General features: G+C 38.0%; 2 protein-coding genes across 2 annotated transcripts in view; both read left to right on the top strand.

The window, feature by feature from the left end:
• The window catches only part of LOC102309817, a 12,797-nt gene extending 9,604 nt beyond the window's left edge, over positions 1-3,193 (top strand). Inside the window, exons 2-5 of the mRNA XM_005947659.3 lie at positions 135-255; positions 508-581; positions 925-2,787; positions 2,894-3,193. Of these exons, the coding sequence (XP_005947721.1) occupies positions 221-255; positions 508-581; positions 925-2,390 (1,575 nt within the window). The 5' untranslated portion in view covers positions 135-220 and the 3' untranslated portion in view covers positions 2,391-2,787; positions 2,894-3,193. The remainder of the gene's footprint in view (positions 1-134; positions 256-507; positions 582-924; positions 2,788-2,893) is intronic.
• Positions 3,194-16,353: 13,160 nt separating this feature from the next.
• Positions 16,354-22,130, top strand: LOC102310121. The gene is made up of 5 exons (XM_005947660.3): positions 16,354-16,465; positions 17,455-17,580; positions 17,889-17,911; positions 19,189-21,724; positions 21,831-22,130. Exons 2-4 carry the CDS (start codon positions 17,549-17,551, stop codon positions 20,670-20,672), a joined length of 1,539 nt encoding a protein of 512 aa, XP_005947722.1. The 5' UTR covers positions 16,354-16,465; positions 17,455-17,548; the 3' UTR covers positions 20,673-21,724; positions 21,831-22,130.
• The last annotated feature ends 2,973 nt before the right edge of the window (positions 22,131-25,103 follow it).

Below are 25,103 nucleotides of genomic sequence, written 5' to 3'. Positions count from 1 at the left end.
TTTGAGATACAATAAATAAAATACGTTTTTGTATAAAGTATCGGTATCGGATCAGTATCGTCGATACCACCCTGAATATTACCACAACATCTAACATGTTGTGGTAATACAGGTAATATTTTTTTTCTGTTTAGATTGAAAAATTTTAACAACTTTTTGGGAGAATCCAATCAACGCAAACCAACTACAACCGAAACCACAAATCATCTGAGAGTTTGCCATGGCAAAGAAAAAACCGTCTATCATCCATAAAAAGCAAGTATTTTACATCATCTCAGTCTGGATATTAACTGTAACAGTCTCTAAAAATACTTTTTGGATTCCAAGTGTAGCACATACAGTTAGGTCCTTAAGTATTTGGACATAATACAAATGTTGCAGCTTAGGAATTACTGCCATTTTTATACTTACAGAGTCATTATCCAAATAATTACAGATCTGACTGTATGCACTGTTTTCCCAGGTTAAGATGAACTCATTCTTTCCCAATTATTTGTCCTGTTTCAGGTCAGACAAGTTAATGAAATATTTGAAAAAGACAAAGTCGGCCCGTTACAGCTGCACGGCTATTCGTACCAAAGGTGAGTTAATGCTTATATAAAACTGGAAAAATGTGATGAATCAATTTTTCTGTTTTTGGGGCGGTTGGACTGAACGTTAGAGGCGGGTATTTTGGGGCCATTTACTGGCAGCAAATTAAAAGTCAGTAAATTAAACACAGCAAAATATCTCTGCTTCAACACTGTATGTTCCATCTTTGTAGTGTTTTCAGTTACCTGCAAATTGATGGATTGTGTTTTTATTTACTGTGAGATGCCAAACAGAATATCTTATTTGTAATTTGGACCAGCCACGTTTTTTAAATAACACGACTTTAACAGCTGTAAATTCACAAATTGTGCCTTTTTTCCTCTCTTTCTTTAGTGAAAAGAAGAGCACACTGGCTCCAGAAAATAAAATCGAGCTTGAAACACAAAGAATATGAATTAAATAAACCAAAAGAAATCAGGATGTTTAATAGCAAAAAAACAAAGATATTATCGTCCTTTCACAGTAAATGCCAATTTAACATCAGAAAGATTATCTTCTTTAAAAATCGCTATAATAAACAAACGGCTTCTTTTGTTTCCAAAACCAAAGGCGATCACTCGACCAAAAGGAAAGACTCATTCCCAGATCAGTATATAACTATCAAGAAACCAAAAAGATCTCATGCACACCCAGACTCCGTGAATCCTCTTACTTCAAACATTCTCAACATATCCGGTCATCAGATCATTTTTTTACCTAAATTTGAAACCTGTAATGATTATTCAGAGATACTGACAAAACTTCAAATGCCACACTTAAACGGTTTACCAAATTTGAAACGCAATGAACTCAGTTCTTGCCGTTTGGAATTCGAGCAAAACATTGAACTGTTTAAGAAAAACTGTGATTTGATTCGAGGATTTAAAAAGAAAAAGAAAGAGGACTGTTATCATCAAATCAAAGAAATGCAGAGAGAGGCAGACAAAATTCCAAGTGTCAATGCAAATACATTTTTTGATTCCCTCAAAGGTTATCTGCAGATGCATGAACGTAAACAATATGCATTGGCCATTTTTTTCATGAAACGCAGTAAGACCGTCTTTGTTTCACCGGAATTTGAGGTAGATTATGAAAATGACACACATACTGAGCCACTTTTATGTCAAGAGGTTGAAATTATTTTGCAACAGCTTGGAACCTTTGTGGAGAGCATTCTGGTTTATACGCTCAATAGTCCTTGCCTGAACTGTATGTCTGTACTCAGTAAAGAAGCGTATTCTTGGCACACAGAATATGGAATTTCAACAACTGTAGGATTCACACAATTTTGGGGATTGAGTGGTCAAGACTTTTTTCAAAATATTACCTGCTCATATACCAACATGTTGGATCCAAAGAACGTTTTTCATGAGAGTACTGAAAAATGCAAGAGCAATCCCTTCAAATTGAAGTCTTTCACGGTCAACAGTAAAATCTTTCAAAATATCAGGAAACTTAGTAAAAAAGAAGAAAAACAGAGCTGCCGTAAGAAAATTGAATCTTATGTGTCTGTGCTGAAAGCACTGGCAAAAATTTCCTTTTGTTCACGTGAAACACATTTACAATGTGGTGAAAACACAATTTATTCTTTCGTATTTCCCCCAATCATCCAAGATGCATGTAGACACAGTCTTTTAAGGGACTGGTTAGTACTGGTGAACGACTGTGCCAAATCAAATGTTATAAAACAAATAACCAAGGATTTTAATGTTGCGGTAGTTGAAGTTATTTACCAAAGTCTGAAGTCCTCTTGTGGGAACAATAGTCCTTTAAAGCTTTGCCACATTCCTCTGAATCATTTAGATTGGGAGGTATATTGAGCATGAATATTTAAAAAAAAAAAGAAAAAAAAAGAATTTTATTGCATAATATAATTGGTTAGAATAGATTATAAATTAAAATTAATTCATTCAAAGTGAATGAAAAAGTAAATACTTAAAAAAAAATTTTTTAAATTATATATCATAAGATATATAATTTAATAGATATTTATATACGTCCAGAGTAACAGCCGTAGACTGCAGTTTGCCGCCTGTCAGGTAGTCAGTAATCCAGGGGAGCTGAACTCTGAGAGCAAACAGCCTGGTGACTGTAGCGTGCGAGGGGCTCACGTGGATCTGTGGCTGAATCTGGAGCTGAGACTGGAGGCGTTCAACGAGGACTCCTACGAGGCAGCAGAGCTGATGCGCTGATCATTAATGGCTGCTCACACCAAAGGTGGGTTGATGAGTTATCAACTGTAACAATATCTTGTAGCTTGGAACAGAAAAATCTCATCTTTGTTCTCTGTCTTGCTGCCTCCTCCTGTTGGTTTGTGTGTTAGTGAGTGGCAGGATTCTCCAGTCCAGTGAGCACAGCTCCATCAGCTGGTGGAGTTCAGTCAACACACCTGCTCTCAACAACCAGCAGTGTGCTCAAACATCGGTTTCTCCTCCATCCTGCACGATGTTTTACACTCCAGAAGCAGTAAATCAGGATTACATCACCTCTCTGTAGAAGGAAACTTTCCAAGTGTCCTTAATTTGGATTCTTGTGTCCTTCTCAGTTCCTTCCTGGTGTGTGTGCTGGACTGGATCCTCTGGCTCTGTGCCATCCTTTACTTAATAAAAATCATTGAAACTTGTGTCACTCGTCTGAGTCTGCATTTAAATCCATGTGTTCTTGTTCTCTGTGTCAAAGATGTGAGCCACAAGCACAAACCAAACTAAATTTAGTCCATAAAGGTGAACATATCAAAGGGAACTGGTTTTAAAACCATAATAAAACAAAAATCCAAATTCTAGTCAATACAAAACAATTCTGTTTGTAACAGATACAATAAACAATTTATCATTTATTATAATTAGCTTGTTAAAATTTGAAAAAAAGTCCAGCACTCCTACAAACTTCCGTATTTGAGCTCACAATAATAAAAACCTGGTATATAGTTAATTTTCACAATACTACTAAAGGTATAAGCCAAACTGAGCACCAGCGCTGTCAAATCTAATTAGTTCCCAGAACTTAAACTCGTTGCCTTGAAAAACTAAATAAGCCTTACTTACGATGACTAAGTTAGGGCAACAAAAAATAAATATACAGTCAGGGGCAGTCCTGGCCTTTCTGATGCGCTGGGCGAACCCTCCCTCTGATGCTAGCTCACCCACTGCAGTTTGTTTTCTTAGTTTCCGTTGTGGCCCTCACTTTGTTAAAGTCTCACATTTTGTAAATAAACGCTTGCTTCCTTACTCTCACACACCACACCATGACAATAATACACACTCTCTCTCCATAGTGAGTACACAAATAGATAACAAACAGCCATTATAATTCATCATACATTGAGAATAGCCGACAAATCAACAATACACCTCTTCCAATTAATGGCTAATTATGCTGAACACACTCCAGATTCAATCAGCCACATCAGTGTCTACTGTCTGTCTACTGTTTACTATCATATCCAAGTGGCTAACAAACGTAAACAGAACCCCCAAAGTTGATTCTGTTCATCTGGACGCAGCGTTTTCAGTGGGAGAAATATTTCGTCACTCATCCAGGTGACTTCTTCAGTCTCAGCTGACTGCAGGTTTCAATCTTATAAACAGCACATTTGCATAATGACTGAAACCAGCCCACTAAAGGAACAATGGGCTGGGAGGTCAGTTCCTTCATCATAATTATGATGATCATTAAAATGCAAATTCTCATGACTATTGTTCAACAACCACTACCATTCACAGAGAGTTGGGGAACGGCTGCAATCACAGCATTGAAAGATGGTGAAAGATGTACCCTTAGGCCCCCTCCTTGATTTAGAGATGGTCTTTCCCTTTTCACTAGAAACTCTAATTATTGCTCCAGACCACATGGTCCCAGAAATTAGACAGCATATCAGCTTCTTAGACCCTTATGTAAAATCAAGCCTTAGAAATCTCGGTGTCATATTTGACAGCTCGATGTCGCTCGAGCAGCACTCTAAGCAGCTGGTCCGAAACTGTTTTTATCATTTACGGAATATTTCTAAACTCAGACTAATGGTATCAAAGCCTGAACTTGAGATGATTATTCATGCTTTTATTTCTTCTCGTTTAGACTATTGTAATGGCCTTTTTACTTGTTTTAACAAATCAGCCTTAAATCGTCTTCAGACTGTGCATAATGCTGCAGCACGTCTCTTAACAGGCACCAAGAGAAGATCCCATATCACTCCAGTCTTGGCCTCCCTTCACTGGCTGCCTGTAAATTTTAGGTTTCATTTGAAAATTTTAGTTCTAACCTTTAGGGCCCTGCAGGGTCAGGCTCCTCAATATTTATCTGACCTGCTGAAACCACATACATCTTCTCGGGCTTTAAGGTCATTAGATCAGAGACTGCTGGTGGTACCGCGCACTCGTTTTAAAACTCGTGGTGATCGGGCCTTTCAGACTGTGGCACCACGGTTGTGGAATTTTCTCCCACTGTCTCTTCGCTGCACGGACTCCATTGATTCTTTTAAGAAACAGCTGAAGACATTTTTATTTAGAAAAGCATTTGATTAATTTCTTCTTATGCTGTTTTTATAGTTTTATTGTTTTACATTGTTTTATTTACTGTTATATTGTTTTTATATTCCCATTTCCTGTGTTGTAAAGCACTTTGTGATTTTTATCTGTGAAAAGCGCTATATAAATAAATTTTACTTACTTACTTACTTACTTACTTACTTCACCTAAATGGACTCCTTGACTCCGCGCTCAAACCAGGGTTCCCTTCTGTTCAGGAAGTGTACATCCTCATCTTTGAAAGAGTGTCTAAAAAAAGAGAAAAAAAAGAAAGAGTGTCCACTGGCCTGCAGGTGTAAATAGACTGCAGAGTCCTGGCCTGACTGGGTGCCATCTGCTTCACCAGAGGTTGTTTGGTTTCCCCGATGTACAAATCCTGGCAATCCTCCACTATATTACTGTGTCGGGGGACGCGATCCTTGAGGAGGAATAGTTTTTGCCGCAGCGTGTTTTGGGGTTTAAAAGCTACAGAGACTCAAATGCATCTCAACTGTTCCGAAACACCTGAACAGTTGAGATGTTCAGGTAGTCATCCTGTTCAGATACAGGATGACTACGAGTTTTCGCTTAGGCAGCGGTTGCCCTTTTCTCCTGGATCGGTTGGAACTATCTTTAGGTGCCTTCGGTCATTATGCAATGTGCTGTTTATAAGGTTAGGGAAACCTGAAGAAATCACTTGGATGAGTGACGAAACGTTTTCCCCACTGAAAACATTACGACCAGATGAACAGAATCAACCTTTTGGGGGTTGAGCTTAAAGCTGTTCAACATCATCATCCAACACTCTAAATGGAGAGCTAAAGCATACTAACAGCTGCTTTATAAGTGCACAGGAGGAAATGGCCAGTGCATGGTAAGTGTAACATGGTGGACTAGTGTTGCCTGTGTTAATTCATCTCCATGTTTATTGTGTGAAGTTGTACTGGTTTGGCAGTGGTTTTGTGTGTCACATTTGCTGTGATGAGGTTGCATGGGCTCAAAATGTGGTCATAAATATTTTGTACTTGTAAATCAGGATTTGTATGTGTAAAAAAGATTTGTGTGTGGACTTAGTCAAAAAAAACCCTGCAAGTTACAAGTACGAATTTTGACCCCATTTTTCTTCCTTTCATCTGATTGGTCAATGTCATGTCAATCACAAATGTAACAATCCAATCAGAGAACAGATGGGTTTGGCTGTCGAGGGGCGCTTTTTTGAACTGCAGGTCTTTGAAAGGAATAAATGCCCTTTTACATGCCAACCCAGCGTTTTCCTTCATCACGAAGAAAAACAGTCTGTGGTCGTCCGAGTTTGGTGATTTTTGTGTCACAGGTCTACGTGTTTAATACAGGGACTTCCACAGCCTTTTCAACAGCGCTGCGGACCGCGGGGTGGGGGCGGGCAGTGTTTTGGAAATGACAGTCTTCATTACAAAGCTTTCTTCATTATGAATTAGCATACATGTTTTTATTTAACATTTGAAGAACTAGCAAAAAAAACCAGAAACTCTTGTAGAGGACATAAAGTCAGAGATAGAAACGACAAGGAGCAGGTGCATCTAGTACAGGTAGAGCTGCTGCAAAAACCCACAGAGCCCAGCAGCCAGTGCAACAAATTCTGGATCCTTTGCTTTTAGTTAGCAGTTAGCATTAGCAGCACATCCTGCGTCCGATGTGAAAGGACTTTTATGCTGCGCGCTGTGACTCACAGCAATGGTCCTGGGTCAGCCCTAACTTTGTGTTAAACTAATCCTAAAGTAATAATGGTATTTCTAACCACTGATATACCACAACTTTATGCTACTGAAAGTTAGGGGACCTAACTGCTATCGGATATTTATATAGCGATCCTCCAGCTTCAAACTGTATCACCCTTCAAGGACCTGCAGTTCAAAAAAGCGCCCCTCCGACAGCCAAACCCATCTGTTCTCTGATTGGATTGTTACATTTGTGATTGACATGACATTGACCAATCAGATGAAAGGAAGAAAAATAGTGTCAAAATTCGTACTTGTAACTTGCAGGGTTTTTTTTTGGCTAAGTCCACGCACAAATCTTTTTTACGCACGCACAAATTCTTTTTACACACACAAATCTTTTTTACACACACAAATCTTTTTTACACATACAAATCTTTGTTACGCACACACAAATTCTTTTTACACATACGAAACTGATTTACACGTACAAAATATTTATGACCACATTTTGAGCCCATAAGGTTGGACCAACTGAAGTAAAGTGTATTTGATTACACTGATATTCTAATCTACTTATAGCCCACACTACAAACACTGCTGTGATATTTTGTCTCTCTGTGCAGGTATGTAATATGACCAAATCTAGGATGACCTGATATGTTTATGATGGATAGTTTGTTACTCTGTTATCCTACTACATGCTGCAGCCTAAAGGCAGAGTTGAGTTGCTGAGGCCGGAGTGATTACTGGCCTTCTACTTACAGGGTGGTGGGTCCTGGAAGACAACTGCTGATTCCTGTTAAAGTGGTCGACATGTGAAGTGCAACTGGCTTGTGGCATAGCTGGCTCTGGCCTTGGACTGTGTGTTTTATTTTGTACTCAAGTGGGACACTGGACTGTTTAATACTTCATTTTTGGATCATTGTATTAAGATATTATCATTTAGATTTTATTGACTGTCATCTTTTGCCCACGGCTGAGACAGTTGGTCACATTTAGAATCTGGATGTGTTACATTAGCATTTTAATGGTTTTTACATTTACATTTTACATTTCTTTGGGCAGCACGGTGGCACGGTGGTTAGCACTGTTGCCGCACAGCAAGAACGTCCTGAGTTCAATTCCACCATCAGACTGGGGTCTTTCTGTGTGGAGTTTGCATGTTCTCCCTGTGTTTGCATGGGTTCCCTCCGGGTACTCCGGCTTCCTCCCACCATCCAAAGACGTGCAGTTTGTGGGGATAGGTTAATTGGATAATCCAAATTGCGAATGTGCGAGTGAATATGAGTGCGAATGGTTGTCTGTCCCTGTGTGTTGGCCCTGTGACAGACTGGTGACCTGTCCAGGGTGTACCCCGCCTCTCGCCCTATGACAGCTGGGATAGGCGCCAGCACCCCCCGCGACCCTGAAAAGGATAAGCAGATGGATGTTTTACATTTGTTGCCATCTACCAGTCATGTGATTGTAATTAACTCCTTCACCACAAGAAGTCACTGCTAGGCTTCCAACAATCATCTGGGACTCTGATGCTTTAGGATCTGAACGACTTGCTGTAGTTAATGGAAACACAGATTCTACTTTGTACCAGAAAATCCTGACAAAAAGAGGGTCACCTCAATGTCAACCATATATTTTTAATTTGTGTAATATACTGGGATATTTATAATTGAACCATTTGTGTAGATTGTAATATTTAATTTAGTCACTGTTTGTACTTTCTTGGATCAAATGTGACAGAAAATCTACAGGGATTAATAAAATATTTTGAGTCTGATTCTGAAAAATGTCTGGTTATCAGTTCATGCCATATATAATTATATATGGCATGAACATATATAAGTAATAATATATTCAAGCACATTCAAGTTATGCAGCAGGGCAATGATTCAAGTTTACCTCCGAATTACCTCAAAACAGAAATAAATACATTAATTAAAAAAGCAGACAAACAAAGGCTTTGGAGTGGCCTAGTCAAAGTATATGCTAAAATCAGATTGGTGTTGAAATGAGGATCTATTGGGAAGAATTTAAAGACAAAGACAAAGTGGGTGTACAGTCTGTTGTTGGTGTAACAACAGAGGAATAAATCAGCTGAGCCTGTTGATCATCAGCACCACTATACACATCTGTTTGGCTCCCTGTTAAAAAATGTCTGATCCTATGAGCAGTACCCAGCAGGCAAACAGAGTTCAGATGGAGCCGATGTGGGTGAAGGGAATAGCCCAGCTCTGATTAACTTGGTGTTCAGAGAGAGTGTTCGCCCAGGGCGCCAAACAGGACTGCCACTGGTCTGGATCATGTACACACACAAAATTAAGACATCAGAAAAAACATTTTCACTATTCAAACTACATTTCTCATTTATATAAATTGATGGAACTAATTTAAATTTATCTCTGATAGAAAATAAAAAGGTAAATGACCTGTATTTGTATAGCACTTTGCTTAGTCCCTAAGGACTCCAAAGTGCTTTACATATCCAGTCATCCACCCATTCACACACACATTCACACACTGGTGATGGCAGCTACATTGTAGCCACAGCCACCCTGGGGCGCACTGACAGAGGCGAGGCTGCCGGACACTGGCGCCACCGGGCCCTCTGACCACCACCAGCAGGCAACGGGTGAAGTGTCTTGCCCAAGGACACAACGACCAAGACAGTCAGAGCCGGAGCTCGAACCGGCAACCTTCTGATTACAAGATGAACTGTCAACTCTTGAGCCACGATCGCCCCAAAAAGGATGATTTTAGATCAGATTTAAATTTCAGTTTTCAGTTTTCAGTTTTATTTGTCATATGCAAGTTAGCACAGGGTCAACATCGCAATGAAATGTATTTGACGAGCAGAAGACAGTCACTCAGCAGAATGGTACAGTAGAAGAAAAAAAATGGACTCCAAGAACAGAAACTAAACACATATAATTTATTTTTTTTGGCTCAAACAGTCACCTTAGGCATTTTATTTTCTAAAGGTAAAGAACGTCTAAAATCCTTTGCTTTGTGCATCAGATTCATAACAGCAGGAAGAAAATGTGAGAACTGTCGTAAGATTAGGGTGGACAACCAGTTTCACCTGCATACCAGAGCAAATGACGTAAAAACAGTGGTGTGGCAGTGATCTGGAGCTGGAGAGCTTTCAGTGTGTGTCATTGAACTTGTGATAATACTTGCAAAATATTTTCTGTTCAGCTTGAAAAACCAGCTCAACATGTTGTGAGAATTCACTGCACACACATCCTAGAAGAGTTTGAAACATTCCACTTTGAATATTAACTGTGACTGTCTCTAAATAATTCTGTTTTCAAGTATAGTATATGTAGTTAGGTCCATAAATATTTGGACAATGATAGTTTGTACTATGACTACTGCAGTTTTGCCTCTGTACACCACCACGGTGAATTTTAATTAAACTATTGGGATGTGAGATGACATCTAAGCTCACTCCTGGGAGGATCCAATCACAATATTAACATCTAATCAACTGACCTCCATCCACACCTTATCGTGCTCTCTCTATCTGCCTGACTTCCATGATTTAATTCTTTGTTATTCTTAACCTAGAAAATTCCATCACATTTAAATATTTAATCCAATATGGATAATGTTACCTTAGTGTTTCATTCAGTTTGTTAATTCTACTTATTTAGATTAAATTAGAGTTAGATTTGTCTTTAGCACATTCTCACAAAATCTTCATTTTAACATAATTTATTTTTATTAAATCAAACATTTTATATATCACATATAGATTTATATATTTATCTATAAGTCAGACAGATTAGTGGCTGCTCAGTGACTATCACTCAATCACTCTCCATCCTGTAGCACACACTTCAAGTTCAAACTGTCAGTTTGAGACCTGTCTTTATAATCATTACATACTGTTCATCCATTCTCTTCTACTTATAATTGTCAGGACAGCTGGGATAGGCTGGAGCCTATCCCAGCTGTCCTAGGGCATGCAATATATTTTATTATTTATATGGTTTAAACCTAAATATAGTCATGTTGAGTAAATTTGATTCTAGTCTAATCAGTATTCTGTGTAATTAGCAATCAGCAAATGCAATTATTCAATTAATTCAATTATTAATTATGGTTCTGTGTTCAACCATTAATGCCCCTTTTCTTCAAGATCACGTCCAATAATGGATTGGTAACGGAATTTTTATCTTCTTGCATCCGTGCAGTCAAACCATGAGCACCAAGGTCAAAGCTGGATCATGTACACACACAAAATTCAGACATCAGAAAAAACATTTTCACTACTCAAACTACATTTCTCTTTTATATATTGATCAAATTAATATTTTTGATTTATCTTTGATTAAAAATAAAGAGGATTTACTGCAAGCAGACTCTGTTTTAGCACTCTGATCATTTTTTATCACATAAGGCTAGGAAGGCGAGGGAAAGCCAGGGAGCTTCAATCTCTCTCTGCCCCACCTCTCTCCATAAGCCGAGATAAGGGAAAGGGTAATGATCAGTGAGCAGTGGTAGGGTTTCATGCAGAGAAAAGACGTGACGCTTGTTTTGAGTGTTGATGAAGAGGTATAGTGAATGTCAGAAGGAGCTCTGCTGAATTTGTGGATCTAAAAAACATATAATGGGCGTGCCAAGAGTGGAACTGTGGTACTCTATGAGAAAGTCAGGAGTGGCAGAGAAGTGTATGAAACTCCAGCAGCTGGGTGGCAACCCAGGTTCATCTGGTTGAGCTAGTTTGGCTGCTAAATCACATCAACAAAAGATATAAAAGTCTTTTCTAAAAGGAGGAATGAGGAAGGCCTAAGGCACAGGTAAGGCAGGAGGAGGCACTGAACAAGATATCTTTACACTTCTCAGATAATTAACCCTCATGTGTTTATTTCTTGTTAAACAGTTTGGTCTTCCCACCCAAAAATGACCTCCCCCTCAAGACTCATCACAACAACTGTAGTAACAGATATAGTATCACTGCTTGCTGTGTTCGATCTTTTTATCAACTTCAATTCTTTTGAACATTACATGGTTTCTTTTTTTACTTCCGTTTATTATATATAGAAAGTCTCATTAATCTGGGCTTATATAGCTTGAATTCAAATTCCAAAAACACATAATTTCTGTGTTATTTTGAAAATAAGAAATAATCATCAAACATACATAGTATACTGTTAATCACAGACTACTTTGGGTCAAAGTTTCCATTAACATTTGCTTTGAAACCATTTAAAATTTGTATACATCAAATAAAGCAGAGGTGTCAAGCTCCAGGCCTCGAGTGCCGGTGTCCTGCAGGTTTTAGATCTCACCCTGGGTCAACACACCTGAGTCAAAGCATTAGTTCATTACCAGGCCTCTGGAGAAATTCAAGACATGTTGAGGAGGTCATTTAGCTGTTGAAATCAGCTGTGTTGGCTCAAGGATACATCTAAAACCTGCAGGACACCGACCCCCGAGGCCTGGAGTTTGACACCTGTGAAATAAAGTAACATCTGTTGTGCTGCTGGTCAAAAGTGATTGCAGAAAATTATCTGAAAGTTACACTTGATTCTGGCACGGCTCCAGACCAGGAGGACAATTAATGAAAAACAATAATGTCTTATGTCTCTTGAGACCTCCAATCAATCTCCAGAACCACAAACTTCAATTGGTTCTTTACAGGAGAACCGTCTACACGTTTCATGTTCCACACATAATTTGTCCTGGCATCACACGTTGCCCACATCTTTATGGTATATTTAACTGCTTTCTTGGCATTTCCGTTTGAAAGGTCAGCGTCATCTAAAGCGACCAGATGCTCATCCACTGTGATGTTTGGATTGGGGACATAGATGATTGTCTTGTTGGCCTGTTTTTTGTCACGGTTGTCAAAGTGAATCGCCGGTAAAAACATGTAACATTTCTGGAGTGACATGGTGGTCGAAAAAATCATCTGGGCAGACTCTGTATCACATAAACTTTATTTGTCACACACACAATTATACAGAGTACAACATGTAGCGAAATTCTTGCGTCCGAGCTGCAGATATTGCTGCACCATTCCAGGGCTTGGTTTTAGTATGGCAGGTCTAGCCAGGACGCTTACTGGATACCGGGTGGAAATCGAATTGTGACTCTCGCTCCGAAGGTGTGTAGTCTTACCACTAGACTACACATTACTAGATGCATGCACACCACTCAAAATCAAGACGCATGTGTACTTTAATGTCTTTCTGGGTTACCTCCTTCCAACTGTCTTTGTTGTACCTGAAGTTATTTACACTCATTGTTATACAAAATGGAAGTGTAATGGAAGAAAAGAGAGAAGGCCACTAACCACAGATCATCACACACTGAGTGTATGGGTCACATACAAACACATTCATTTATACAATTAATCATTTCATTTCCAAAGGACCATCTTCTTCACATTTTTATAAACAACCCTTTTTTAAGTTTATAAACTATTGCAGTAGTGATACTGTTACGTCTACACTCTTAACCCTGGACTCTAAACAAGACTTTATAGAGTCTGTGTGGAAACTTTCAATTAAGTAACAACTTGAAGTCGTGACAGCACGCAGACTCGTTTTAAGAGGCTGATGGCAGGAATTTCAGACAAACAAAACTGAAACATACAAAGGTGTAATCATGTTGTCAGGTTTGTTTTGTTTTTATTTTCACAGAAATGAAACTCCTGGCTGACTGGATACATTTTCAATGATGAGAAGAAGTAACCAGATAACATGTTTTACTATACTTGTCCAATTTGAATGTAATTTGTGTTCACAGTAGTTGGTACTTTACAGTTTTATAGATTCCTTTTTGTGGTAAAAGTTGTTAGTGTTTGCACAATGATTACAAATTTAAATCACATTTTAAGGCAGAAACTTAATAAACTTGCCTTTTTAAAAGCAGAACTTTCAGATAAAAATTTGACTCTTAGAACAGAAACCAAACACATATAATGTCTTTTTTTGTCTCACACAGTCACCACAGGCATTTTATTTTCTAATGGTAAAGAATGTTCAAAGACAACCCTTTGTTATGTACATCAGATTCATGACAGCAGGGAGGGAGTCACAAGACACCTGCTACAACCAGTTTCACATGCATACCAGAGAAAATGACGTAAAAACAGTGAGGTGTCACCGTGAGGATCTGGGGCTGGAGAGCTTTCAGTGTGTGTCATTGAATGTGTTGTGCTTATGGGTTGGTAGAGCAGGTCACCTACTAACCGGAAGCTTGGGGGCTCAATCCCAGTCTGTTCCAGTCTATATGCCAAGATAGTACCCCCCATGTTGCTCTCCGATGCATCCATCAGAGTATGAATGTGTGTGAATGTTAGATAGGAATTAGAAACAGTGTAGAAGAAAGTGCTTGGGTGAATGCATAAGTTGTGTAAAACGCTTTGAGTGCTCAGATAAAGTAGAAAATCGATGTATGAGAACCCGTCCATTTGCCATAATGCATGCAACTTTTTTTTTCTGTTCAGCTTGAAAAACCAGCACAGTATGTTGTGAGAATTCACTGCATCCTACCACCTGTGTAAATCATGATATACGCTATAAAAAAGCCACATGTCATTTGGATCTTTGGTGTTGCCTGAACACAAAGCCACAGCAAATCCAAAGAGGTCTTCTGTAATCCATAAAAAACAAGTATGTCATGTCTCTGTGTTTCGTCTTTGTTTATCCCCAATCCTGTGTCAGGTTTGGGGGTTCGTGTACTTCCTGTTTTACTTTAAAGCCTTATTATTTTTATTTGTAACTTACAGCCTCGCATCCTGTGTTCAGCGGGTTTAGTTTTACTTCCTCCTGTCTCCTCATGCTTAATTCGTACCCCTAGTGTTTCCACTTCCCCCATCACCCTTCTCCATATATATTGTGTGAGTTTCGTTTTTTTCCTTGTTAGGTCATCTGCTTATCACGCATCATGTTCTCTCAGGAAAGCTACGTTGAATTTAGTGAAAGTAGTGTTCAGGAGTAGTTCTCCAGGTTTTTTGAAGTGCATTTAAAGCTCTTCTTTTGATGTTTCTTCCTTTTCTTCTCTTCTATGTCAAGATGATCCCACGCTGCTACAATAATATAATAATGTTGAGGTCCACAGTCTTCGGAGGCCAGTCCATGGCTGACGTGTGGTTTTCTTTTATCGTTTTGATACATGCTCAATCATCCAAATAAGGAAACCCCCAAAAGTTGATTCTGTCTATCTGGATGTAACGTTTTCATTGGGAGAAAACAAAAGAATATTATATCAAGAAGGCCCTGAGTAAAAGTGATCATCCCAGCAGGATATTTGTCCAAGCTGGGAAGGCTGCTAAAGAAACCTCGAGGTGATCCAGGAGAGAAGAAGGGCAACTGCTGTCTAACCAAAAACCGTTAGTCATCCCATATGTGTCAGGAGTATCAGAACAGCTGAGACACATTTTTTCTAAACACAGAGTCTCTGTGGCTTTAAACCCCAAAACATGCTGTGCCAAACATTGGTCCACTCCAAGGATCAGGTCCCCTAATGAAGCCATTGCCAGTCAGACAATTTCCAGATAGTTTTGCATGTTGGATCAAAATGTGATGGTAGTTTTCTGAGTTTGTAATTGAGGAGGTGTTTAAGATCTCTTATTGGAGTTGAGAACTGACAGAGGAACTTTCAGAGAGATGATTACAAAATGTTTGCCAGTCCAGGAGAATGCAAACATTTCCTTTAGTGTTTAGTGTGAGTAGACAACATTTTCTGTACACATAATGCAGCTGAACCTGGTTTTGGAAATGGACAGATGAAAGCAGTTTCATTTTTCTAACTAAAAGGTTTTTTAACTCGAGGCCTCGAGGGCTCAAGGGGGTTCACCTAAAACATCAGGCTTTTGCAAGAATATGTACTAATACTGAGTGACTCTGAGATAAATAGTCTTACATTGTCTATTGTAACGTGAGGGTTCACTAGATGGTTTGGAATCTCTCTGAATAATTAGGAACAGCAAGATGGAGACTGATAACTTTCTTAGCAGCCTCCTTACTCTCAGCACACAGCAACAACAACCAACACTTCCTGTGTACCGCTCTCATGAATACTTCACTGGCCTCTCAGAAGCTAGGAAATCTTATACTCAGATCAATGGAGGGAAAACAAGTAGGTAGCTATAATACATACTTATTACTGCTTTGAACATGCATGTGTAAACATTCAAATGTGTAAATATGTATATATATATCAAAACACGTAACCACCAAATAGCTACATAACTAGCTCTATAACCCTTGTAAACACCTCTTTGTATATCAAATTAGATTTAAATTTACTTCTACACTTTACAGTATGTATAACAATTTTCAATTAATCAATAAAGCCCTTAGACTTTATCTACAGTGATATTACTGTTCTGATCACAGTAATTTCAGAGAAGATAAACCGAAAGTAAACCTGTTCTACATTGTTGTTTCCTGGTTCAGGTGATTATGCTTACTGAGGGCAAGTAATGATAGAATCTCTGATTTTTAATGGAAATAAACTTGTGTGACTGGATACACTTTTAGTGATTAGAAGATGTGATTACAAAACACACTCTACTATTCTCGTTGAAATTTAAGATAATTTGTGTTCAATATACTTGTGAAATGATCAGGTAGAAAAGGGGAGGAGTTAGAGTGGTCACATGGTCAGAAATTGTTATAAAATCCTGTCAGATCTTCAAACGTCCCTTTTGATCAGCGACCCAGCTCTGCTGCCTCGTAGGTAAGTTTCTTTGTATCCTGTTTTTATACTTATACTTTGTCACAAGGGTTAAAACGCAAATCAGAGTTTCTGTGGCAGCTTAGGCAGTGAGGTGAACAATGTAACAAACTCTATGGATCAAAAAAAGCATGTTTGTTTCAGCTTTACTACTATCAAAACACAAAAAGAAAAGCAATGATTTGGTATCAGCTTATTTGGCTCAGATAGCTTGATGAAGTAAACCTGTTCAGTACTGTAGAGCAGTGTGCACACACATTAATCACCTCGGGCAATTTTAAAAGAAAGCTTGATAAGACAACACTTTCCTTGCACAAGAAACTGAAACAGCTGGGAGGACAAAAACAAGAAACATCTATAAAAGTAGGGCAGATACCTGCTGCATGTAGTTTCACAGGGACACAAGAGTGAATGATGCAATAAAAATTAGATTTGACTGTGATAATATGCGGCTAGAGAGGGTTCAGTGTATGGTATCTAACATGCTGTGATAATATGTGTAATTGTTAAGAGAATTTTTATTTTAGTTAAATCATTAAAGTATAATCAAGTAGAAACAAGTATGCCTTATAAGTGTTTATATATTTTCACACGGTAAAGCTTACTGTTGAAAAGAACACAATGTATTCCTTGCTTAAGTGTGTGAGATGTTTGACAAAGACAGGATATACATGCATTCTTTACTTCAGTGTCTGCGATGTCAGATAAGCATGAATACTGCTGTGTCGTTGTTTTTCAGTTTGTGTGCAGAAGTTAGATAGCTAAGACAATGCCTGAGCTCTCCCCTCTTCAGTTGAAAGAGGAAGTACTATGTAACCCATTTTGCCTTATAAATAAAGCGAGTAAACGGTGCTCGGTGTGTTAGTCTACTCAGAGACTCTCACCCGTGCGCACGTCTTTGAAACTCTGAGTCGGTCTGCCAGTGTCTCATTTCTCTCATACTGTGCTTTTACAAATGTCAACCCCTTGACAGTAATATATTTTCTATTTAGGTTGAAAAATCGTAACAACTTTTTGTGAGAATCCAGTGACGTAAATCAGCTCAAACCAACTACAACCACAACCACGATTCATCAGTCCGTTACCATGGAAAACTATCTATTTTCAAGCCATAAAAAGCAAGTATTTTACATCATCTCAGTCTGGATATTAACTGTAACTGTCTCTAAAATCTTTTCTTCTTTGTTTTTATTCCAAGTGTAGCATATACAATTAGGTCCCTAAGTACTTGGACAGAAACACAGTTTTCGTGAATCTCCCCTTTGTTCGATTAAAGATGTGGTTGAAGTTCAGACCTTTAGCTTTAATTAAAGTGTTTTATTAAAATTTTGCATTCAGTCATTGTTCAAATAATTGCAAACCTGACTGTATATTCTGTTTCCCCATATTAAGTTAAAATGTTAATGATCTCAATTATCTGTTACAGGTACCTGGCTATACATACCAACGGTAGGTTAATAACGCTTCCTTTTATGGGCTCAAATTGTGGTCATAAATATTTTGTACTTGTCAATCAGGATTTGTATGTGTAAAAAGAATTTGTGTGTGTAAAAAAAGGTTTGTGTGTGGACTTAGCCAAAAAATACGTGTGAAACTCTGCACTTAAGTTTCAAGTTACAAGTATGAATTTGGCCCGATGTTTCTTCCTTTCATCTGATTGGCCAATGTCTTGTCAATCACAAATTTAACTATCCAATCAGAGAACAGGTGGGTTTGGCTATTGGAGGGGTGCTTTATGGAGCTTCAGGTCCTTCACACATACTTTTTTGGCTAAGTCAACACACAAATCTTTTCTTTACGCACACACAAATTGTCTTTACACAAACAAATCCTGATTGACAAGTACAAAATATTTATGACCACAATTTCAGCCCATATGTTTTCCTTTACATTTTCTTGAAACTTGGAAGTTAAAAAAAGAAAGTAGTAGTTACTTTTATCTTATTTTTTGTCTTATTTTTACTTGTCTCTTTTAATAAAAAAAAAAACACTTTTAAGTTAAAGTTAAGGCACAAACCATACAATGTTCAATTAGACTTTTTTTTTTCAATTGCTTATTTTGAATTTGATGCCAGCAAAACATTTTGCCTATAACCTCCTATGGTTTTGTCCTTTGTCCAGTCTTCTGTCCTTGTTAAGGCAATGTAAGAAACATTCCTCTGTTCTACACATGAAGGACAAAGTCAATTAAAAACAGTTATGATGATGAAATGGAAATCACTTTGTCAGGAGATAAAGCTCATCAGCGCATCTGTTTAGACTAAGTCCAAGCTAAGAGCAAAAAAAGTGGAATGCTGTCAGGTTTTTGGTCATACACCAATGAGAATCATGATATATATATATATATATTTATTTATTTATTTTTTTAAATGTATTTACTGGTGCTTCATTTTTGGAGAACATTTGTTGCTGGCAACAAATTCAGAGAGAGTAAATTCAGGTTTTCTTTTTATAATTTTTTTTAAAGGAAGGAAAATGCTAAATATCGCAGGTAAAAAAGTTGATGTATCATATTATTAGTTTAGTTTTTGTTCAAACAGTTTGCAAATTCATGGATTGTGTTTTGACTCATTTATTTACTTTCTGAGGAAAGTTGCTTAATGTGGTTTTAACTGGGATACCATATAGAAAATCTTTTTTGTAATTTGGATCATCCAACCCTTTAAATAATGCAGTTAAAGCAGTTGTGAATTCCTTAATCATACATTTTTTTACTCTTTTTACAGCTAAGAAATCAGCACCCTTGGTCCATAACAAAAAAAATCACAGTTTTAAACACAAGCAAAAAATACTCACTGCATTTACCAAAATAATACCACAAATATCATCCAGTTTTAATTATCTCCATAAAGGTGACTTCAACTTTCGACGTGTTGTCTTTAAAAATTGGTGTGATAAATCAACTCAGGTTCATACTGTATCCAAAACAAAATCTAATAACCTCCTCAAAAGAAAATACGCATTTTCAAATGTTTTTACCGCTCCTAAGAAATCAAAAAGAAATCATGAATATATGAAATTCTCTGAAATTCTTTCTTCTTCAAAAATTCTCAGCATACCTGGCAATCAGATTTTTTTTTTATCCGAAGTTAAAAGTTTCAATGCACAAATTTTTTCTGAGATATTGACAGCAGCTGAAGTGAAACATTTAAATGATAAACTCAATACTTGTAGAATAGAAGAGCAGAAAGAAATGAAGCTTAAGGATGAATGTAAACCGATTCATCGACAGAATAACAAGGATGAGAAATTTTATCATTTAATAATTGAAGAAATGCAGAAAAAAATTGCAAGTGTTGATCCAAACAGATTTTTTCCATTTCTGAAAGAATACCTTCAGAGTAATGAACAAAAGCAGTATGCATTTGCTATTGTTGTCATGAAACATAGTAAAAATATCATTGTATCTCCAGCATTTAGGCCAGATTCTAAAACCCCAAAAACCCAGAAAACAAGAAAACATAGTGAACCTTATTTATGTGAAGCTTTTGAACCTTTTTTGCAACAAAATGGAAATTTAGTGGAGACTATTCTGATTTATACATTCAACAGTCCATGTTTAGGTTGTACTTCTCTACTTCTCGAAAAAGCTTATCTCTGGCGCTGTAAATATGGATTTTCCACAACTGTAGCATTCACACAATTTTACGGATTAAGTGGACAAAATTGTTTCCAAACTCTCACCTACTCATCTACCAACATGTTAGGTCCATGCGGTGTGTTTTATGAAGACAGTCAAAGATGTAAGTGTGATCCCTTCAAACTGAAGTCTTTCACAGTCACACGTAAAATCTTCCAAAATATCAGGAAACTTAGTGAAAAAGAAAAAAAAGAGAGCTGCCGTAAGAAAATTGAATCTTATGTGTCTGTGCTGAAAACACTGGCAAAAAACTCCTTTTGTTCACGTGAAACACATTTACAACGTGGTGAAAACACAATTTATTCTTTCGTATTTCCCCCAATGATCCAAGATGCATGTAGAGACAGTCTTTTAAGGGACTGGTCAGCACTGGTGAACGACAGTGCCATGTCTGTGATATGCCGTAGTCAAAATACTCCCAAGAAATTTGAAATTACTGTGGCAAAAATTAGAGAAAAAATGGCTATCAATTGCACTAATCCCACACTTGAACTTATTTACCAAAATCGTATCTCCTCTTGTGAGACCAACAGTCCTTTAGATCTTTACCATCTTCAAAATAAACCATAATTAAACTGAAATTAATAAAATTAACATTAATTTTGATTAATAATAGAAAAACAATTATTAGTAATTAATTAATAATATAATAATTAACCCTAAAACACTATCACTATAAATAGTAACACCATCACTAACGCCGGGTGATTTTTACTCAATATAATATACCCAACAAGAAGTACTTGGCATCAAAATATATCAAAATATGACAACACATGATCAATTAGAGTGGGCGTCTTTTATTTCCAACTGTGCCATGTCAAACAAAATGGAAAAAGAAGTGCCATGGGGGGACCCTAAAAAATGCTCCAACATTACTGAAAAATTATGAATTTGAGAACAAAAAATTCCTTAACAAAAAAATAATGAATGGAAAATTTGAAACTTCTCTGGTGAAGGCACAGTCTCCTCGACAAGCGCACAGGTGCAGGATAGAGAAACAAAAAGTTGTACTTTGTTGTATTGGTGGGTAAAAACTAAGTGAAATTCACCCAAAACCTACTTTACCCTCTATCACTATTGCCAGGTGAAAATCATACATGCCTGTAAAAAAAAAAAAAAAAAGAAAGAAAAAAAAGAAAAGAAAAGAAAAGAAAAAAGAGAGAAAAAAGCAGGCTGTGCCTTCAAAGACGTCAAAGACAATGCTGAAGCTACCCAAGGACCCATGACACTCAGACAAACGCAACATATTCAAAATCATTTAAATATATTTGCTCAGGTGAAAATCACCTGGCGTTGTTCTAGAGTTAATTAATAATTAATAATAAACCCTTTTTAAAAACATATATTAAATTATATATAACAAGATATATAATTTAATAGATATTTATATACGTCCAGAGTAACAGCCGTAGACCGCAGTTTGCCGCCTGTCAGGTAGTCAGTAATCCAGGGGAGCTGAACTCTGAGAGCAAACAGCCTGGTGACTGTAGCGTGCCGAGGGGCTCACGTGGATCTGTGGCTGAATCTGGAGCTGAGACTGGACGTGTTCAACGAGGACTCCTACGAGGCAGCAGAGCTGATGCGCTGATCATTAATGGCCGAGGCTGCTCACACCAAAGGTGGGTTGATGAGTTATAAACTGTAATAATATCTTGTAGCTTGGAACAGAAAAATCTCATCTTTGTTCTCTGTCTTGCTGCCTCCTCCTGTTGGTTTGTGTGTTAGTGAGTGGCAGGATTCTCCAGTCCAGTGAGCACAGCTCCATCAGCTGGTGGAGTTCAGTCAACACACCTGCTCTCAACAACCAGCAGTGTGCTCAAACATCGGTTTCTCCTCCATCCTGCACGATGTTTTACACTCCAGAAGCAGTAAATCAGGATTACATCACCTCTCTGTAGAAGGAAACTTTCCAAGTGTCCTTAATTTGGATTCTTGTGTCCTTCTCAGTTCCTTCCTGGTGTGTGTGCTGGACTGGATCCTCTGGCTCGGTGCCATCCTTTACTTAATAAAAATCATTGAAACTTGTGTCACTCGTCTGAGTCTGCATTTAAATCCATGTGTTCTGGTTCCCCATGTCAAAGATGTGAGCCACAAGCACAAACCAAACTAAATTTAGTCCATAAAGGCAAAAATTGCAAAGGGAATGGGTATGAAAAATCTGTAGTAAAACAAAAGCCTGAATGTTTGTCAAAAAAAATTGTATGAAGTTCTCTTTGGGTGGGTGACTATAACCTACTCAAGGTGGCTCTGGAGGAATAGATCCACCCAGAGGGAGCAGAGAGGCTTTTCCTAGATTGAACTAACTGTAAGAACCTCAAGTTCCTTCACTTGCCAAGAAGCTAAACCCAAGACAAGCCAGGTGGGCTCATCTTTAATATATTTAATTTCACATGTCATATAGGCCATGCTATAAGAACACAAAACCTGATGCACTCTCTCACCTATGAGTCAGATTCTTCCACTGAACCTTTGACCACGGTTCTTCCAGCCTGCCGCTTTGTGGAAGTCGTTACCTGGAAGAATGAGGAGAAGGTCAGGCAGACTCTGAGGTGTCTGTCAGGAAGAATGCAAAACTTTCATTTAGTGTTCAGTGTGAGTGCCCGACATCATCACGAAGCTTCAAATGTTCATTCAGTCATGACAGTCATAGCTCTGTTCTCTGAGTGTCTGGTTCTCTGATCTATGCAGCCTGATGTCAAAAAGTGTGTGAGCACCACTGTTATGGTGGAGTTTGCCCCATTTGTCTGTTAAACCTCGATGAGTTTCTACTGTTGAAGGCATTTTTATTTTCTAAACTGGCAGCACACCAACATCTGCTGCTTTGATGGACTTACAGCAGACCATTAAAACTGAGGTTAAATATTCAGCCTCACTGATTTGTTCAAGTACTCGGCTGTGCCTGATTACAAATTTGAGGTTCTCGCACTTTTCTACACTGCAGTTCAAGTTAAAATATCCTTCTTCTTCATTTTGGAACACATTTAGCTTTATCGCTTCAAATAACTGACAAAGCATTAAAGCCCACCCACACAGTATTTTTCTCGTGATGATGTCAGGGATTTCAGAGAAACAAAACTGAAAGTGAGAGTGTTGTACATTATAGTTTCCTGGTTCACTGAGGGCTAATCAAGATGTAATATCTGGTGTGTTTTTGAATGCTTAAATGATTCAAAGTTTAATGCTGAGTGGCTTAAAAAAATTAATCTGAAAATGGAAAAAGGACCTGATTGAGAATGAGTGAAAAAGCAGCCAATGACCCAAAAATTAAAAACAATTGAAAGACCTTCAGAAATCCTGATGAACTATTACTCAAGACCACTTAAAAAAATTACAAGAATGACTGGTTGGCAAAAAATATATATAAAGAAATGAGGAGCAGGTCAAGACTTTTGCACAACACTGTCCTCATATCGACTGGTCGAAGGTTTCCAGCTGGTGCTACAGAACCTTTACAGAACCAGATACTTCACCACACAGAGCATCTTTACTTCCTGTCGGCTGATGAACCGGAGACCATGGAGACCAAGTACAGCAACGTGTCCCTGGCATCATTCATTAATCCTCCTCAGCAGCTGATTCTTCTTTGTAGTATAAAAGGATGTCAAGAGATTTATTCTAAAGACACTTCTTCAGCTGAGAGTCAGAGAGTAGAAACACACACGCTGCAGTTTTTACTTGCAGAGTGCTCACACCAGAGTGGGGGCCCTGTGATGTGCACTCTGTTCTTGCACTGGTCTTTATTTATATACAAAAATAATACAACAGTGAATACGTCTATTGATAGACAGATGAATGTTAGTGCGTATGTAGGTGTATGTATGTGTGATTCTGAAGGACGCGGCCCCTCTTCTTGTTAGGGAGCGCAGATAAAAGTGTCCAGCTCTCCTCCTCCTGGTAGGGAGTGAAACTGCTTGTTCAGCTATTATCGCTGTGGGAAAGAATTTATAAAACAGAACAAGTCTTGTAGTGGACTACAGTCTAAGTCATAAAAGGTCATCATGCAGTATTCTATCACATGTAAACTTATATCATTAAAAGCTTATACTGACTACTAAGTACAAGTTTCCATTGACAAAGGACAAATTTCTTTACAGTTTCATTTACTTCAATTAAGCACAGGCACCTGTTCCCTTTAATCTCTTCAGCAGTTGAAGTGTTACAGAGCGCTAAGATTAACTAAAGTTTCAGCTTCACTAAATTAAATCTGTGTAACGTGATCATTTGGACAGAATAAGAGAAGGTGATGAATCAAAGATGACTTTTTGAACCTGAAAAAGGCCTCGACCTCATCTCCAAAGCTTTAATGTAGTGTTGGTGTTAGTGCACTTCACTGTGTGTGCACTGTGTGTGCACAGTGTGCTGCTCTCATTTTGTTTTAAAACATTAATTCATGAGCTGCAGCTCGTTTGCTTAACTGACAGTCGTAGCTCTCAATTCTGCTGGTCGTTCAGTCAAACTGCTTATGAGATCTATACAGAACTACAACACTACAAAGAGTGTGTGAGCATCACTGTCATGCTACATTCTGTTTAAACCTGCTGATGGCAGCTTAAAAGTAACATTTAAACTCTTTTTTTTTCAGACTCATTGTGGTTACATGATGACAACATTAAAATGGTGTTTTGCAGAGTATACACTAATATTGACTCACCCCAGCTCTAAAGTAGACCTTATGAAGGCAATATAACACTTTTCAGTTTGCCCACAAAGCACTTAAGAACGTCCAGAGTGTTCCTGCAATGACGACAGTGATTTCAGAGAAACAAAACTGAAAGTCAGAGTGTTGTACATTAAGGTTTCCTGGTTTGAGTGCTGAGAGCTTATAAACATGTAATGTCTGTTTGTTTTTACTGAAATAAAGTCCTACATAGTAGATACGCCTTCAGTGGTTAGCAGAAGTGATCACATAACACACACAGCGCTGTTTAGAAAGCTGTGAGAGTTGCGAAAAAACCAGGAAGGAGGGGAGGAGTTAGGCTGACCACATGATCAGGAATC

The sequence above is a fragment of the Haplochromis burtoni genome, unplaced genomic scaffold (genome assembly GCF_018398535.1).
Source record: "Haplochromis burtoni strain Fernald_Lab_line unplaced genomic scaffold, NCSU_Asbu1 Contig_545, whole genome shotgun sequence".
Taxonomy (NCBI): domain Eukaryota; kingdom Metazoa; phylum Chordata; class Actinopteri; order Cichliformes; family Cichlidae; genus Haplochromis; species Haplochromis burtoni.
Note: the sequence above shows the minus strand (reverse complement) of the source record. Positions and strands in the feature narration are given on the sequence as shown.

Bases quoted from the DNA above. Each gene is read 5' to 3' on its own strand.
- LOC102310121 (XM_005947660.3), top strand. From the start codon at position 17,549: ATGGAAAACTATCTATTTTCAAGCCATAAAAA. The intron at 17,581-17,888 runs GCAAGTATTTTA...TATCTGTTACAG, and splicing joins CTATTTTCAAGCCATAAAAA to GTACCTGGCTATACATACCA. The intron at 17,912-19,188 runs GTAGGTTAATAA...CTCTTTTTACAG, and splicing joins CCTGGCTATACATACCAACG to CTAAGAAATCAGCACCCTTG.